At 37.5% G+C, this 15,929-nt stretch overlaps 1 protein-coding gene and 1 long non-coding RNA gene across 3 annotated transcripts in view; both read right to left on the bottom strand.

Moving 5' to 3' along the window:
- Positions 1 to 1,095: 1,095 nt before the first annotated feature.
- Positions 1,096 to 10,526, bottom strand: LOC135791233 (uncharacterized). Of its 2 annotated transcripts, XR_010547977.1 has the most exons (5): positions 10,432 to 10,526; positions 10,296 to 10,352; positions 10,188 to 10,236; positions 7,430 to 7,471; positions 1,096 to 1,139 (listed from the first exon to the last, which is right to left on the bottom strand). It is a non-coding gene; the product is annotated as an uncharacterized lncRNA (long non-coding RNA). The 2 variants fall into 2 exon arrangements; XR_010547978.1 differs by lacking the exons at positions 10,188 to 10,236; positions 10,296 to 10,352; positions 10,432 to 10,526 and adding an exon at positions 9,570 to 9,859.
- A 462-nt stretch (positions 10,527 to 10,988) lies between these two features.
- LOC135789414 (voltage-dependent calcium channel gamma-5 subunit) overlaps positions 10,989 to 15,929 on the bottom strand; it is a 64,182-nt gene continuing 59,241 nt past the window's right edge. Inside the window, exons 2-3 of the mRNA XM_065299230.1 lie at positions 13,364 to 13,456; positions 10,989 to 13,240 (exon numbers count right to left, since the gene is read on the bottom strand). Coding sequence (XP_065155302.1) covers positions 12,294 to 13,240; positions 13,364 to 13,456 — 1,040 coding nt within the window. The 3' untranslated portion in view covers positions 10,989 to 12,293. The remainder of the gene's footprint in view (positions 13,241 to 13,363; positions 13,457 to 15,929) is intronic.

Genomic DNA, 15,929 nt, shown 5'->3' with positions numbered 1-15,929 from the left:
ATATAATGCTCTTTTATATCTTTAACAAAATGCGCAAATGATATCAATATCAACTTCAAAAATGTTGTAAATTCATTCAATCGTATTTTGGAATCATCATCTAACACCGGCAATCCAATATTCAATTTCTTTTGGACACTCTATAAATCAGAAGAATAACAGAATAGTAAAATATAAAATATTATGAAGTACCAAATAACAACATACGTTCTGGGTATTTTAGTCCAGTTACGACTGTCCATCTTCTGATATAACCTGCCATAATCCTCAATACGCACGGAACCTCTCCGGATTGGTCCTTATTATTAAAGTTGTCCATCTCAGGGATTGTAGTAGCCATTCTCAACAACTGGAAAAATGTTTATGTGAAATGAAATATACGCACTACATAAATTAAATTGAGTATTCTTAGGATCCATAAAGAATCCCATTTAAGACGTTACTTGCCCTCTTAAATGGCGAAGATAACGATGAAGTGACTCCCATTCAGGGCACCGTACGAAGATTGTAGCGGTAGAAGTTACACCCATTTGGGGCACCGTAGATGGGTAGCGTTAATACGTTTACGTTAATTAAGAGCTATCAGACTCCATAATTTTGGCGGTACTGTAAAAAACTCGAAATTTAAAACAACTTGCATAAGTATGCGAAGACAAAACACGAAAAGTATCACCACTTTTGATAGAAATAATGTACATTAAACGCGGCAATAGTAAATAACAGCAACGGGACATCCTCTAATTTTTCTCATTTGTTCAAAAATTAAACGCGATAGAAAAACAGATTAAAAATTCACTTAAATTAGGGAACGTTTTCTACAAAAAATAAGATAATTAAATTGAAATTTAAGAGATAAAATTTTAATTCACATGAAAAAATGGACAGGGGTGGGAACACACAACTCTCAATATAATTCGGGTTACGGAATTTTCACGCAATAAATTTCGACACCCAGGAAGATAAGGAAATTAAATTCGCAGCAGGGAAGTATTTTAACTTATTCTAGCATCGCGTTCACGTATTGCTTACTAAAACTACATTTCAATACAGGAGAAAATATATGAATTGAATAATACGTTAACTCGTAAAACTTACCAGTGTACGGCTTATCGGACTGCCGGGCACAACGAATGCTGTAACTAGAAGCGAAAAACATTAATTAAAACAAATATGGCTCATATATTTGAATTATGTAATTAACAAGCAGCTTACAAAATAAACAATCTGTGCTGTTAAAACATTACTTACACGAAGGCCTCATGGATCTTTCTGAATGGGCGATAGATATATATGCGATTAATTTAGCAACGACACCAAACTACAATGCCGAGTGAAGGAATGTTTTCAAATCACTATCACGTGACTTTGTAATATACACTTAACAAACGCGATCAAAACGGCATTTCTAGCAAACAAATTACTATAGTCGCAAAGTACAAATAAATAGTCGATTGATCTTCAGTATAATACAAATTTTTGAATATTAAAGTCCGAATAAACGATATAAGTCTCTCAAAACACGACTGTGATAACCGGCGACCGGCTTGCAGAAGCTACGCAATCCACCGATAGTGCATGCCGAAACTGCGTAAACAGATAAGATAAAATATAAAAGTAGTACTCAGTATTTCCACAGAGCAAAGGTCGAAAAACGCGGTAAAAGTTCGAAAAACGCGACTAAAAGTGCTAAAAGTGACATTTATCAATTTTGCCCATTTCAGGTAATCGCGAATATCTCTAAACTAAAAGGAATGAGTAGATCTGATCGCAGCGTCTTAATCTACACTGGACAAGCTATCGAATAGGATAGTTAAAACGGAAATCTGGGAGATGTAATTTTGATTCTTAAGAAAAAATTGCCAAAGGGGGTGCTGATAGTTTTTCGACTATTTTCAAAAATTCATATCACTAAAAGAAGATAGCTACTAACGAATTGTGACGTTATGAAAGATTGGAAGAAGATTCTCTATCAGAACAAAATATAAATAATTTTCCTACAGTAAAAGGTCGAAAAACGCGACTAAAAGTGCCTAAAAATTGACATTTATCAATTTTTTGCCCATTTCATTCAATCGCGAATATCTCTAAACTTAAAAGGAATAGTGGAATCTGATCGCAGCGTCTTACAGACCAGCATCTCTATCAGATAGGCTATTTAAAGTGGAAATCTGAGAGATGAAATTTTAAATCTTAAGAAAAAATTGCCAAGGGGTGCTTGTGCACCGACGATTTTCAAAATTCATATCTCTTAAACTAAAAGAGATAGCTACTAACTTAATTTTGATTATACGAAAGATTGGAGATTCTCTATCAGACAAAAATATAAAACCAGTATATTTCCTACAGTAAAAGGTCGAAAAACATGACTAAAAAAGGGTGCTAAAAGTGACATTTTACATTTTGCCCATTTTGTTTCAATCGCAGAATATCTCACGTAAACTACGAAGAATGAGTAAGATGCAATCGCAGCGTCTTAATCTACAGACCATCTCTATCAGATAGGCTATTTAAAAGTAGAAATCTGAGAGATGAAATGTTAAGTCTTAAGAAAAAATTGCCAGGGGTGCCAGTAGTTTTTCGACGGAATTTTCAAAAATTCATATCTCTTAAACTAAAAGAGAGATAGCTACTAACGGAAATTGTTGATTATGAAAGATTGGAAAGGAATTCTCTATCAGACAAAATATAAAACAAGTATATTTCCACCACAGTAAAAGGTCGAAAAACGCGACTAAAAAGTGCTAAAAGTGACATTTTGCAATTTTTGCCCATTTATTCAATCGCGAATATCTCGTAAACTAAAAGAGATAGTAAGATCTGATCGCAGCGTCTTAATCTACGAACCAATCTCTATCAGATAGGCTATTTAAAGTGGAAATCTGAGAGATGAAATTTTAAGTCTTAAGAAAAAAGGAAAAATTGCCAGGGGGTGCTTGATACTTTTTCGACGATTTTGAAATTTCATATCTCTTAAACTAAAAGAATGGCTACTAACGAATTGTTGATTACTTGAAAAGATTGGAAGATTCTCTATCGAACAAAAATATAAAATAGTACTTTCCTACAGTAAGGTCGAAAAAACGCGACTAAGTGCTAAAGTGACATTTTGCAATTTTGCCCATTTTATTCAATGCGAATAACATCTACGTAAACTAAAAGAGGTAGTAGATCTGATGCAGCACGTCTTAATCTACCGAACCAATCTCTATCGAATAGGCTATTTAAAGTAGAAATCTGAGAGATGAAATGTTAAGTCTTAAGAGAAAAATTTGCCAGGGGGGTGCTTGATAGTTTTCCCGACGATTTTTTAAAATTCATATCTCTTCCAGAAGCTAAAAGAGATAGCTACACTAACGAATTGTTGATTATGAAGAGGTACGGAAAGATTTATATCAGACAAAATATTAAATAATTATATTTCTACCTGATAGAGGTCGAAAAAACGCGACTAAAAGTGCTAAAAGTAGAAGCATTTTTGCAATTTTTGCCCATTTTTGACCTAATCTACTTGGAAATATCTGTAAACTAAAAGTGATAATTAAGATCTGATCGCAGCAATCTACCGGAAGCCAATCTCTATCAGATAGGCTATTTAAAAGTGCGTGGAAATCTGAGAGATGAAATTTTTAAGTCTTAAGAAAATTGCCAAGGTGCTTGACGTTTTCGACACGATTTTCAAATTCATATCTCTTAAACTACAAAAGATAGCTACTAACAAGAAGATTATTGATTATGAAGATTGGAAGATTCTCTATCAGACAAAATATAAATAATTATATTTTCCTACAGTAAAAGGTCGAAAAACACGCGACTAAAAGTGCTAAAAGAAGTGAAGCATTTTATCAATTTTTGCTACTATTTCTACATTTCAATCGCGAATATCTCCCTAAACTAAAGAATGAAATGCGAATCTGATCGCACGCTTGTCTTAATCTACGAGACTAAACTCTATCGAATAGGATAGTTAAACGGAAATCTGAGATGTAATTTTGATTCTTAGAAAAAATTACTTAGAGGTGCCATGACACTTTTTCGACACGATTTTGATGGCGTAATATCTCTTAAACTAAAAGCGCTAGCTACCAACTTAAATTGTTGATTATGAAAGATTGGAAAATTCTCTATCAGATAAAAGATAGCAAAATAATTTTATTTCTTTACGGTAAAGGTGAAACAACGCGACTAAGGGTGCTAAATTGACATTTTACCCACAATTTTTGCATTTCAATCGCGAATATCTCAACCAAGCAGAGATAATTAGAATCTGATCGCATCTTAATCTGAACCAATCTCTATCAGATAGGCTATTTAAAGTGGAAATCTGATAGATGAAATTTTAAATCTTAAGAAAAAAAAAAATGCCAGGGGGGTGCTTATTAGTTTTTTTTTCCGACTATTTTCAAATTACTACTATCTGCTTAGAAACTAAAGAAGAGGCCAGCTACCTAACAATTTACCGGTTATGAAAAGGGTGGAAGAGGTGTCTATCAGACAAATTGCAAAATAATTATATTTCTACATTAAGATTCCGAAAAACACATTCAAAGTGCTAAAAGTGACATTTTGCAATTTTTGCCATTTTATTCAATCGCGAATATATAGCCAAACTAAAAGAATAATTAAGATCTGATCGCAGCGTCTTAATCTACAGACCAATACTCTATCAGATAGGCTACATTTAAAGAATTAAATCTGAGAAGATAGAAATTTGAAGATCTTACAGAAAAGAGTACCAAGAGAGGTGCTTTGATACTTTTTTCGACAAGATTTTCGAAATTATATCTCTTTAAACTAAAAAGAATAGCTGCTACCAATTTATTTGATATGAAAGGTGAGAGAATTTCTCTATCTGGGTATATAAATGGTATAAACAAAGTAAAGGTCAAAACGACTAAAAGTACTTTAATAAGTGACATTTTACAATTTTTTACTGCATTTTATTTAATCGCAGATATCTGGCAACTTCAAGAATGAGTAAGATCCCAATCTACCGCTTGTCTTACGTACACAGTAATCTCTATCGAATGACTATTTAAAATTAAATCTGAGGGTGAAATTGAAGTCTTACAGAGAAAAAATTAGCAAGGGGAGGTGCATTTTGACGGTACGCCAAAATTCCTTAACTCTCTTGAAGCTAAAGGGTAACTGCGACGGTAAACACAGTTATGAAAGATTTAGAAGGAATTCTGCATCTGACAAAAATATGAGAAAATAATTCATATTTCCTACAGTAAAAAGGTCGAAAAACGCGACTAAAGAAGATGCTACAAGTGACATTTTGCAATTTTTTGACACATTTAAATCGCGATATCTCTGGCAAACTAAAAGAGATAATTACCTTGATAGCGAAAGCGTCTTAATCCACGAATGACATCTCATCAGGCCAAGCTGGCTGAAAGTGGAAATCTGAGAGATGAGAATTTTAAAGTCTTAAAGCGTTACCAGAGTTGCTTGATACTGGAAACGTTTTTCAAAATTCATATCTCTTACTTAAACTTCAAAAAAGAACTGCTTCTAACAATTTACATTTAATTACCAGAAGGAAAATTGGAAATTCCTATAAGACCAAACCACCAAACAGTATATATTTCCTACAGTAAAAGGTCGAAAAACGCGACTAAAAAGGTACTGAAAATTGACATTTTGCAATTTTGCCCATTTATTCAATCGTATCTCGCTCAAACTAAAAGAGATAATTCAAGATTCCCACGATCGCAGCATCTTAGTACAGGCAATCTCGATACGGCTATTTAAAGTAAATCTGAGAGAATGCGAAATTTTAGAATCTTAAATTACCAAGAGTGCGCTGATACTTTTTCGACGATTTTCAAAATATATCTAAACTAAAAAAAGACTAACTACTAACAGTACATTTGAATTACTGAAAAAAGAAGGTGGAAAATTCTCTATCAGGCAAAATATAAAATAATTATAACTTCCACTACAGTAAGGTCACGACCTTCAGTGCTAAAAAGTGAGCATTTTAATTTTGCCCATTTCATTCAATAACGTATATCTCGTAACTAACAGAATAAATAGGTACAACTCACCGAAATATTCTACGAGCTAATATCTACTGCTTGCCACGGTAGTTAAAGCGGAAATCTGAAAAATAAAATTTTTGCCGAAAAAATTGCCAAAGGGGTACTTGATACTTTTTTCGAGATTTTGAAAATTCATATCTCTTAAACTAAAAAGCCAGAGCAACCAACGAATCGCTGATTATAGAAGACTGGAAAAATTACACAGCGCAGATAAAAATTTAAAATATATATATTTCCTACAGTAAGGGTCGAAAAAGGCGACTAAAGAAAATTTGCTAAAGTGACATTTTTAATTTTTGCCCATTTTTTAAAACTTTAATCACTTTGAATATCTCGTAAACTAACAGAGATAAATAAATTTTTAACTCGCAGAAATTACTACGGACTAATATCATAACAGCACACAGTACGGATTAAAGCGGAAATGAAAAATAAAATTTTGCACCCAAGAAAAAATTGCCAAGGGGCTGCATGATACTTTTTCGATGATTTTCAAAAATTCGCCTCTCTTAAACTAAAAAGAGATAGCGCTACCAACAGAAATATTTGATTATGAAAGGTAGAAAAATTCTATCAGATAAAGATATAAAATAATTATATTTCTTACAGTAAAAGGTGAAAAAACACGCGACTAAAGAGATTTACTAAAAGTGACATTTATCAATTTTTTGCATTTAATTCAATCGCGAATATCTCTAAACTAAAGAGATAATTAAGATCTGATCGCAGCGTCTTAATCTACGGACTAAACTCTATCAGATAGGATAGTTAAAACGGAAATCTGAGAGATGAAATTTTGCTTCTTAAGTAAAAATTGCCAAGGGGTGGTGCTTGATACATTTTTTCGACGATTTTTGATAATTAATATCTCTTAAACTAAAAGCGCTAGCTACCAACAAATTGTTGATTATGAAAGATTGGAAAATTCTCTATCAGATAAAGATATAAAATAATTATATTTCTTACAGTAAAAGGTGAAAAAACGCGACTAAAAGTGCTAAAAAGTGACATTTATCAATTTTTGCCCATTTAATTCAATCGCGAATATCTCCTAAACTAAAAGAGATAAATAGGATCTAATCGCAGCATCTTAATCTACGGACTAATCTCTATCAGATAGGATAGTTAAAACGGAAATCTGAGAGATAAAATTTTAATTCTTAAGAAAAAATTGCCAATACTGATACTGTTTTTCCACAAATTTCGAGAGTGACTATCTTCTAAACGAAACCTAACAGTTAATTTTCAAATGCATCAGCCGTGTACGCAACTATCTGATGTATTTGCAACACGCGGTGGTACGCGATAAAACAAAACAACGGAAATAGAAACTAATGTACGACGCAGAAATTAAAACGAAGAATATAATTGAATTATAAACTTACCAATGCAAAACTCATGGGACTCCAAGCCACGGCTAATAGGTACTATAAATAAAAAAAAAGAAAACGTAAGTAAAACATAAATATTTCATACGACTTAGTAATATTATAATCACACAGGTGAGGTGTCGGGTACTTACACCAGCACAATTGGTCATTCTAATGATTATATCAAATCAACATGGGGGCAATACACTAAACCGACATTTATAGAAAATAAACGCGCGAACAGGAAATAACTTTACTTTCGTCACAAATCTAAATTAAATAGTCGCAAATTTGGACAGTGGAAGTCCGTACAAACAATACGAGTCGCGTAAAATGCGTATGGATTAACTAGATACCGGCACGAAACTGGCTGCCAACTGTGCAAGCAACGACGCGAGAGTTTATGATAAGAAAGCAAGAGGTGCGTAAAACCGGCGCGTCGACTGCCCGAGACCTTGTGCGCGAACTGCGTTTGGCACGTTATCTGCGATCAAAACTAAACTAAGATGCGCCAACCTGCGGCGTGAGGGGATCTCAGGCATTGCATTCTCGCAGCGTATGCGATAAGGAAGTGTAAGTTGTGTTCAAAACAAACACAATTCTCGTGTCGAATGCTCGCGCTTGCTGATAACTATGAAAATAAACAATACATGTCTATTTTACAAGTTTTGTTAATGCTAGTGCCATCTATAAATAGCACAAATATTAGTCCCGGAATATTAGTCTGGATTTAAAAAATGAATAAAAATTCAAAATTCGAATTATGTAATTCAGATTTCTTGTATTGCAAGATTTCCCGATTTTACACAAATTATTTTAGCAATATTTAATTCTATAGAACAAGAAGGATTAAAGATTAAAAGAAACGAATCGCGGCTTCTTAATCTACGGACAGTTCTCTATAAAATAAGCTAGTTAAATTGGAAATCTAAGAGAACAAAAAAAAATCATCCCTAACACTTTTACACTTTTACCGCCACCCTGCTACGGTACACCGAAAGAGATTCAACTATAAAATTGCGATTAATTACAATGTAACAAAATAAACAAAAAAAATCAACGTTCTTGTCATATTTAAGTCAATAAACTTGGATAGTGCATATCTTTTTTAAACTACTCGTAAAAGCGATAGCGACCAACAGATTCAAGAATATGAAAGATTGGAAAATTCTCTGAACCCACCCCGACAAAATTAAGATTTTCTTTGCAACGCGTTCCTTAGATACACGAAACAACGAGGAAAAATATGCCGGCCGACGGCATCGCTTATGCATAGGCGAAGGACATTGAAACCACGATTTACAAACAATTTATGAGTAATATTTAATTGTCTAATTGTTTAATTTATACCAGATTATAAAATGTCATGCAATTCTTTGAACCGAATTCAAGTAAAGAAAGGTGGCGAGCTGCGTGCAGGTAAGAACGGGCTGAAACGTCCGGCAAGGAGATTAGCGGATGTAAACAAACAAACTGATAAAAACACAATGTGAGGTACAAAATCGCGTGATCTTACCGGGCTCGCAATTCGCCAGTTTCGGCGATGTGCACTCACTACTACCATCAAACAGGTTGCAATAAACTAATTCAGAATTTTAATATGCAATTCCGCATTCTAGCGACATCTTGGCTGAAATTGAAGAATTATATTTAAGTAAACATGACGCCACATCGCGTGATCTCACACGGACCCGGACTTGTCCATTTACTGACTTTAATTTACTTTACTTTAATTTATCACGGCCTTGGCCGTCCTCGATTAATGTACTACTTTTCAAATCTATAAACCGTAGAAAAAGGGGTGCTTTAAAGGTGGAAGTAGATAAAATAAATGTAATATACGCGTATCAATTAATTAAATATTTGCTCGACTGATTTGAAGTCTTCAGACAGTTCGCGCGTGATTTTCGAGATCGGCAGGGCCCAATCACTTGAACAATTCTTGCACTATTTAAATATGCAGCTGCATTATAATGGTGCAAACTATTCCCAACATAATGCGAAACTTCCACCGCAAATTTACAAAAATATCAAAAGTAGCCAATTTTAGGGGCCGAAGGAGACCCGCCGCTTATAAAAACACTCACAACAACACACCGGCAGAGAAAGAACATGCGGAACTATTGTGGTAGCGATAATCATTGAGTTTTCTTACTGTGCAACATTAGTGTTGGTAAAATTCCACGCTGAACGAAGAGGTTGATGCAAATCCAAAATCCATGATCGATCACCGACGGCACAACCCGCACGATCAAATACATGCACTATACGAGTATTTACATTCCGCGAATATATTATACACGATAAATTATTAGCCAGACACACTAGACATCTTTCACTAAACATGTACGCCGAATATAGAGCGATTAACCGAATTAAATCCTAAGAAAGGAGAGCCGCGAAGAACGCGTGCGAACCATGCGTCGGATACCGTGAAACTAGTTTTATTTTTGCAGCGCAAGTAAACGATACTCGTATCGCCATCACACGGCAACGTATGCAGAACAAAACATATACAATACGATCGTACGCTACAATCCGCTGACAATAAGAGATAAGAACAAACCAGTTGAATTCAAGTGCGGCGTGAGAACACAAGACTAACGCAAACAAACTTGTAAACATGAGTATTGAGTATACACAACGTCAATAAAATACAAATTTCTTTTGATTTTTTCTTTTAATTTTAATGCTAATAAGATAAATTTAAGCATTAATATTAAATGTAATATATTGGTACAATAAAATGACTATAATCAATTCAAATACTTACAATCTGAAGCAACTACAGTTATCCTAGATCGTGTTCAGATGCTTCATTCCTAAAACAAACAAAAATTAGTTGTATAATACAACAAAAATACGAATTTGCAGAACTTACAATCCAAGGCTAGCCCGGTTTTCCTGGTTATCCTGGGAGTGTGCAGGCGCTAAATCCCTAAAACAAACAAAAATCAGTTCTATGATACACAAAAATCAGTTATTTATAAAAATTTAAAAAAAGTTTCAATACATACCATCAGAAACCAGAAAACAACAATATCCGCGCACCGAAATAATTAAAACCAAGATTTCAAGAGCGACAAAAAACGTGCGACGCGCAGCCCAAGTAACTCCGGAATGACGATATGAGAAACGAAGGCCGCTGCTCCAATTTTGGTACTGCTAGCGCCACCTAGTTTCCTCAATTTCATCTACACGCAACGATGAAGTGCTGTGGAAACTGTAATGTTTCTGAAACGCAAATCAAGTTTAAATAATAATCTTATTAAAAATGTTAAGAATCTTAATAAGGATCTAGACAAAGGATAGGAACAAATACTCAATTAGATATCCCGTATCAAAATTCACTAAAAAAGTATTAGTTAATACTGTTAACTGAAATTCTCTAAAATTAAAGTTTAAAAAGTTAAATAATGCAATCAAACATCAATAATTCAATAGACAGTCGGTGTATGTATAATATATTATGTTCTATATGCTTGTATTGTATACAATGTTAACATGTTCCTTCATTTTACAAATGAAATCGATAATTAATTGTATTATGTATATACAATAATGTTTCGCTTCAGTTTCACACGTCATAGTTTGCTATTTTTTGCTTAGTTTGATTCAATTTGATTTAATAACAATATAATAGTAATTTGGCACAATTACAATCAGTCCAAGGGTATTAAAACGAGCGGCTTGTTATCGAATTCGGGCATGGACGCACATTTCGCATCGCACGCAACATTTTCCGCCCAAAACGAGACTGCAACACAGCAAATTAACTATCTAATAGATTATTTAGCACGATGGAGTGTCCGTATATTCAAAAACAAATGCGATTTGCAGCCGTGAATGTGTGCGTCGCGTTTTCAACACTTTCCCAAAAAAATCAATTAAAACCACAAACAATTCCGAATGTGACAATAACATGAGCGGTGATGTTTTATATCGGAATTCGGAATATGAAACATGAACTGCAACTATTGTTAACAGCATATATTGTGTGAGACACATTTACAATAATTAAAAATAAACCATTTCGATTTACTCCGTGTTTCTCCTCCTCATTTTTAAGTTTTTTAATTTAAAAAATTGACCACAACAACGATTTGTCGTAAAAGTAGTGTTGTTTTTTTTTGTTTGTTTTGTTTAAATTTGTATAAACGAAGTTCATAGATATGTTGTTTGTTTTATTACGAATAGTTTACATTTAAATGTTTTGGGTTTACTTTTCATGTTTATCATTTCTTTACGTTTCTTTATATATATATAAGTTATTTTGATTCAGTTAGTGAGTTGTTTAATTTTAAATTTGTTTAATTATTAACACACTAATTAACAATGTTTACACGAAACAATCAATCGAGCTATGGAAAGAAGGAACAACCGATAATTGAGTACTGCTCAAGAGTGGTCGGTTCAATTCCATTCCAGCGACGAAAAGTCCATTCAAAACCAGAAAGTCGTCCACAGCGAGAACCGGACCGATAGAAATACCTACTTGCCCCTGTATTGTTCTGTATGAGTTTAAACAAAGTCAGGTTCTCATTGTAGTGCAAATGAGCCAAACGAATCGAATGATAAAATAATTAATGCGCCGTCGGCCGCATTAAAATCGGTGATTAAAATCGAACACAAAGACACACGATTGGGATGAAACTAATCCCGGCGAGCCGCCATTGTCTAGACGTTTAGAGTTCCAGCTTCAGCAGCAGCAGTATTTTTATATTATTACTCATCTAGTTTAGGAAACACTTTGATAAACTCGCTGCGCACTTCCCGCCGCTGCAACATTTCAATAAAGTTTTATTTGTACAGGAAACAACAATCAGATCGTCGCAGGAGTCGCACGGCGCGGTGGGGGCGGCCATCACGCGATTTAGTTTCAGACGGGCGTCGTCCGTCGCAGAGTGTCATTGGCATAGTCCTTGCGGCCATTGCGGGAGTTTATCGAGATGGTGCTCTGCGTGGCACGCAGCGGCAACGGCTGGTCCAGGTCAAACGTGACGAACTCATGCTCATGCTGCACCCCCGGCGAGTAGTCGTCGAACTGATGATGATCCGGTGGGAACTCGTCGATGACGTCGGCGGTCGTCGAGACCGTGTGCGTGGTGACATCGCGCGGAAACGACCGCATTGTATCAGCGCGCGCGTATGAAGCCCGCTCGTCGAACTGATAGCTAATCGTCGGTGGCGGTGGGAAGTCATAGAAAGCGGCGTCTTTGGCGGCAGCATCCGCGCGCGCCCTGTGTAGACTACACGGCGACTCGGGGATGGGTTCCTTGCTGAAGAAGTAACGCCGCTGGTGCGCCGGTGACGGGTAGTTGGTTGGTACATGGATGCTGTTCGTGTTGACGTAGGATTGCGGGTGTCGCTGACAAGGGTAGTACGCAGCGGCGTGTTCCAGCGGTAAGTAGTTGATGTTGGATGTGGTCGGACGCAGTTTACCACGGCGCAGGTCCTCGAGGTGTTTGGCACGGTACTCGTACTGTGCCTTGTTGATAAACAAAAATATGGCACTTATACCAGCCACCTGAGTGCCAATAAACCCGCAGACGTATAGCAGGAATGAATAACCATACGAGTAGGTGAATGCCGGTGGTTGCAATTGTGAACGAGGACGTAGTTTGTACCCGACTTCTGCTTTAAAAACAGAGATGTACATTATGAGCCCGAAGAGCATCACCAGCCCGCTGATGATGAACACCACGCCGGAGACGAAGGTGTACAGTCCTCGCTTCTTAATGCAGTAGCCCAGCAGACAACTGGCGTAGGCAAGCAGCAGGAGGAAGGAGGCGGCGGCGAAGAAGAATATCGACTTGGTCACCGCGTCTGTGGACAACGACGTCATTGATTTTAATTAAAATTCTGCCCAACTGAAACTATTTCCGCCGAATCGCTGCATGCAATTGCGTCCTGCGTGGAATTTTCTAATAGAGTCGAGCAGGAACTTACATGGAATTGCAAGCGTCGAGTCGTTCGGGTCGGGGCTGTACTCCTCTTTGGTGAAGTAGTCAATTTTTAAACATTCGTACGATGTCTCGCCAGCTGGAAAAAGACGAGTGCATTCTTTGGATTAAACGAAATGACAGCGTCATCAAATCACACAAATGCAGTCTTAACGCAAGATTAGCTTAGGTACAGAGATTTTAATCTTGTGAGAGCAAAACGCAGGCCAAATATGTATCAGGGCGACTGATTAAAATACATTAATTGAGGTAATGGGTTGATATCCATGTGAGACTGTGTTTCTGCCGGCTTCCGGAGCCGGAATCACATCGTCAATTGAGACCACACATTTGCGGTGGTTTCAAATGAATCCAACTGAATAAATAATGACCGGCCGTATGCAAATTTAATTTCTACAGGCCTCATTACAAATGTATTAAGCAAATGAATGTTTCCGAATGTTTATTAATTGCGGGGGCGGGCGCGAGTTGAAAAAGTGCGAGTATGATTTTTATTATTTTGAATAAAATACTAGGCACAATGGGCTTTTGTGTGGAGGAGCCGGGCGTTCATTAGAAAATGCGTTTTAATTACCGCTCCCAGCGGAGGCAAGTCGACCCCGGCCCCGGCAATGCGACTAACGACCTTTTGTTGTCGATCCATGTCGCCGGCACGTCACCGCATTCAACCCTACGGCGTACTCTGTGCGCCAGCCTCGATTGTGGATCGTAATGTAATGGAACAACTTTTCTGTTTAAGTTTTAGCGCCTTTTCGTGCGCGCCGCGGACTCCTTGTTTTCGTTCGGTCGCCGGTTCCTTTTAGTAATCCGAAGATACGTGAGTTACTTTATCTAATGCGTAATTACGTTACGGAAGCAAACAATTCCGAGCGCGCCGCTGCCCCGAAGAAACGCCCCGCCGGAATGAGGAAACGACGGGCCGGCGGTTAATTCATTTACAGCGTGCGGGGGTGCGCAAAAGAAGGTCGAGCGCGCGCGGGTCGACGCTAAATCGAAACATGTTGCGATAAAGAAAAACGTGTTGTCGAAACCGCACGGTCAACTTCAGCATTTTGGGAAATTAGAAACTCGAGATTTACCCGCGCGCACCCCCTAAAAATACCCGTTATTTCTATGCGGGTTTCATGGAAGGTGGAAAAGAAATGTCGAACGTCGATGCCGATTTTATTACGCCCTCGGGTCGCGTCTTTAACGTGCGCCGCGAGAATGGATCATGTCGTAACCTTCGCGAAGGTCGGGGCGGGGGTGTAAAAAGAAACATCGAAAGGGAGAGCGCATCGCGCGCCCCGGATCGCTGGTTGTCCTTACAAACAGGCAAGCAAATAGGTGTTATTAATGGCCAGCGATATATAGCGAGAGACCTCAATCAACTCCTTCAACGGCACGCAATTTATTTAAAGATCCCCGATGCAGAATGCGGAAGCCGGCTAGGGGCGGTGTGCGCGCGCGGGGGAGGGTTGCGGCAGCAGCGAACGGAGGAGCGAAAGCTTGTCGGAGAACATCACGCGTTAAGAACTACCATGGAAGGCGGCGTGGCGGCGGCGCACGGTCTAAAAAGCCCTCACCCCCCGCACGGCAATGGCAAGCGCCATTCACTTTTAATGGAAATTTCTTTTTTAAAAAATCGACTCGACACTCGAATATTTCTTCGACGCGTTCGCACATGCCACCGACTTGCTTATTTATACACCGCCCGCGTTTTTTTTTTCAAATTTATTTTGAGGACAAAAACGCATTTTTCATCCTTAACTTTACGCGATTTATATCACTTCCGGTGGCTTGCATGTTAGAGTATAAAACGCTTGTATTTTTTATTTCGCGCAATGAGAATCAAACATTAATTCAAACCATTTACTAATGAGTTTTTGCCGCGCGTAACTTTTTTTTGTAAAATTTGTAAAAATAAAATATTTATTAAGTGTATCCATCTTACAAATCAAAATGAGAAACGATGAATCCCGAAATGGAATAGGTGAAAATTCGCACGTGTGTGAAATGCGAAGGTGACGCAAGACAAAGGAAGGCGGCGTGCGCGCGCTAAGGAGGCGCGGATTTAATCAAAGGTAAATTTTGTCGCAAGCGCCTGTATGAATGCGCACCGTTGCGGAATACGCGCGACAAAGGCAAATTTGCAAATTGAGCGACGATGCGACAACATCAACGCCACACTACAATTGGACTCCTCGAGCTGTGGGAATCGAGGCGGCGCCCGCGCGTAATATTTGCAAACTACACAACGACGTGTAATATATTAATTCAGTGTAATTTAAGGTGCGACAGAGATTTAGACCGAGCACGTAACCGTTGACTAATGAGCTGAGTTAGTAATGACACTGAGTTATGTCCGAGCATGACAGTTGTACACAGTTTATCATGTGCGGTCGGGTGAAATGAGAAGCGGGAGATGCAAAGCGTGGTAGTCGTAGCGGCGACGGCGTCGGGACGTCGAAAGCTGGGGCGATGTTGAGCATTTGTTGCAATTTAGGTTTTATTTGCCCATTGCAATGACAAATACACTCGACGCAAAAAGCGTCGGAAGACGGCACCGCGCG

Source organism: Atheta coriaria, unplaced genomic scaffold, assembly GCF_025399875.1.
Source record: "Atheta coriaria isolate IRGN ID8LTWV9N9 unplaced genomic scaffold, Caltech_Dcor_3.1 hic_scaffold_1_pilon, whole genome shotgun sequence".
Taxonomy (NCBI): Eukaryota; Metazoa; Arthropoda; class Insecta; order Coleoptera; family Staphylinidae; genus Dalotia; species Dalotia coriaria.
The sequence above is the reverse complement of the archived record's forward strand: the minus strand, read 5'-3'. Positions and strand labels throughout refer to the sequence as shown.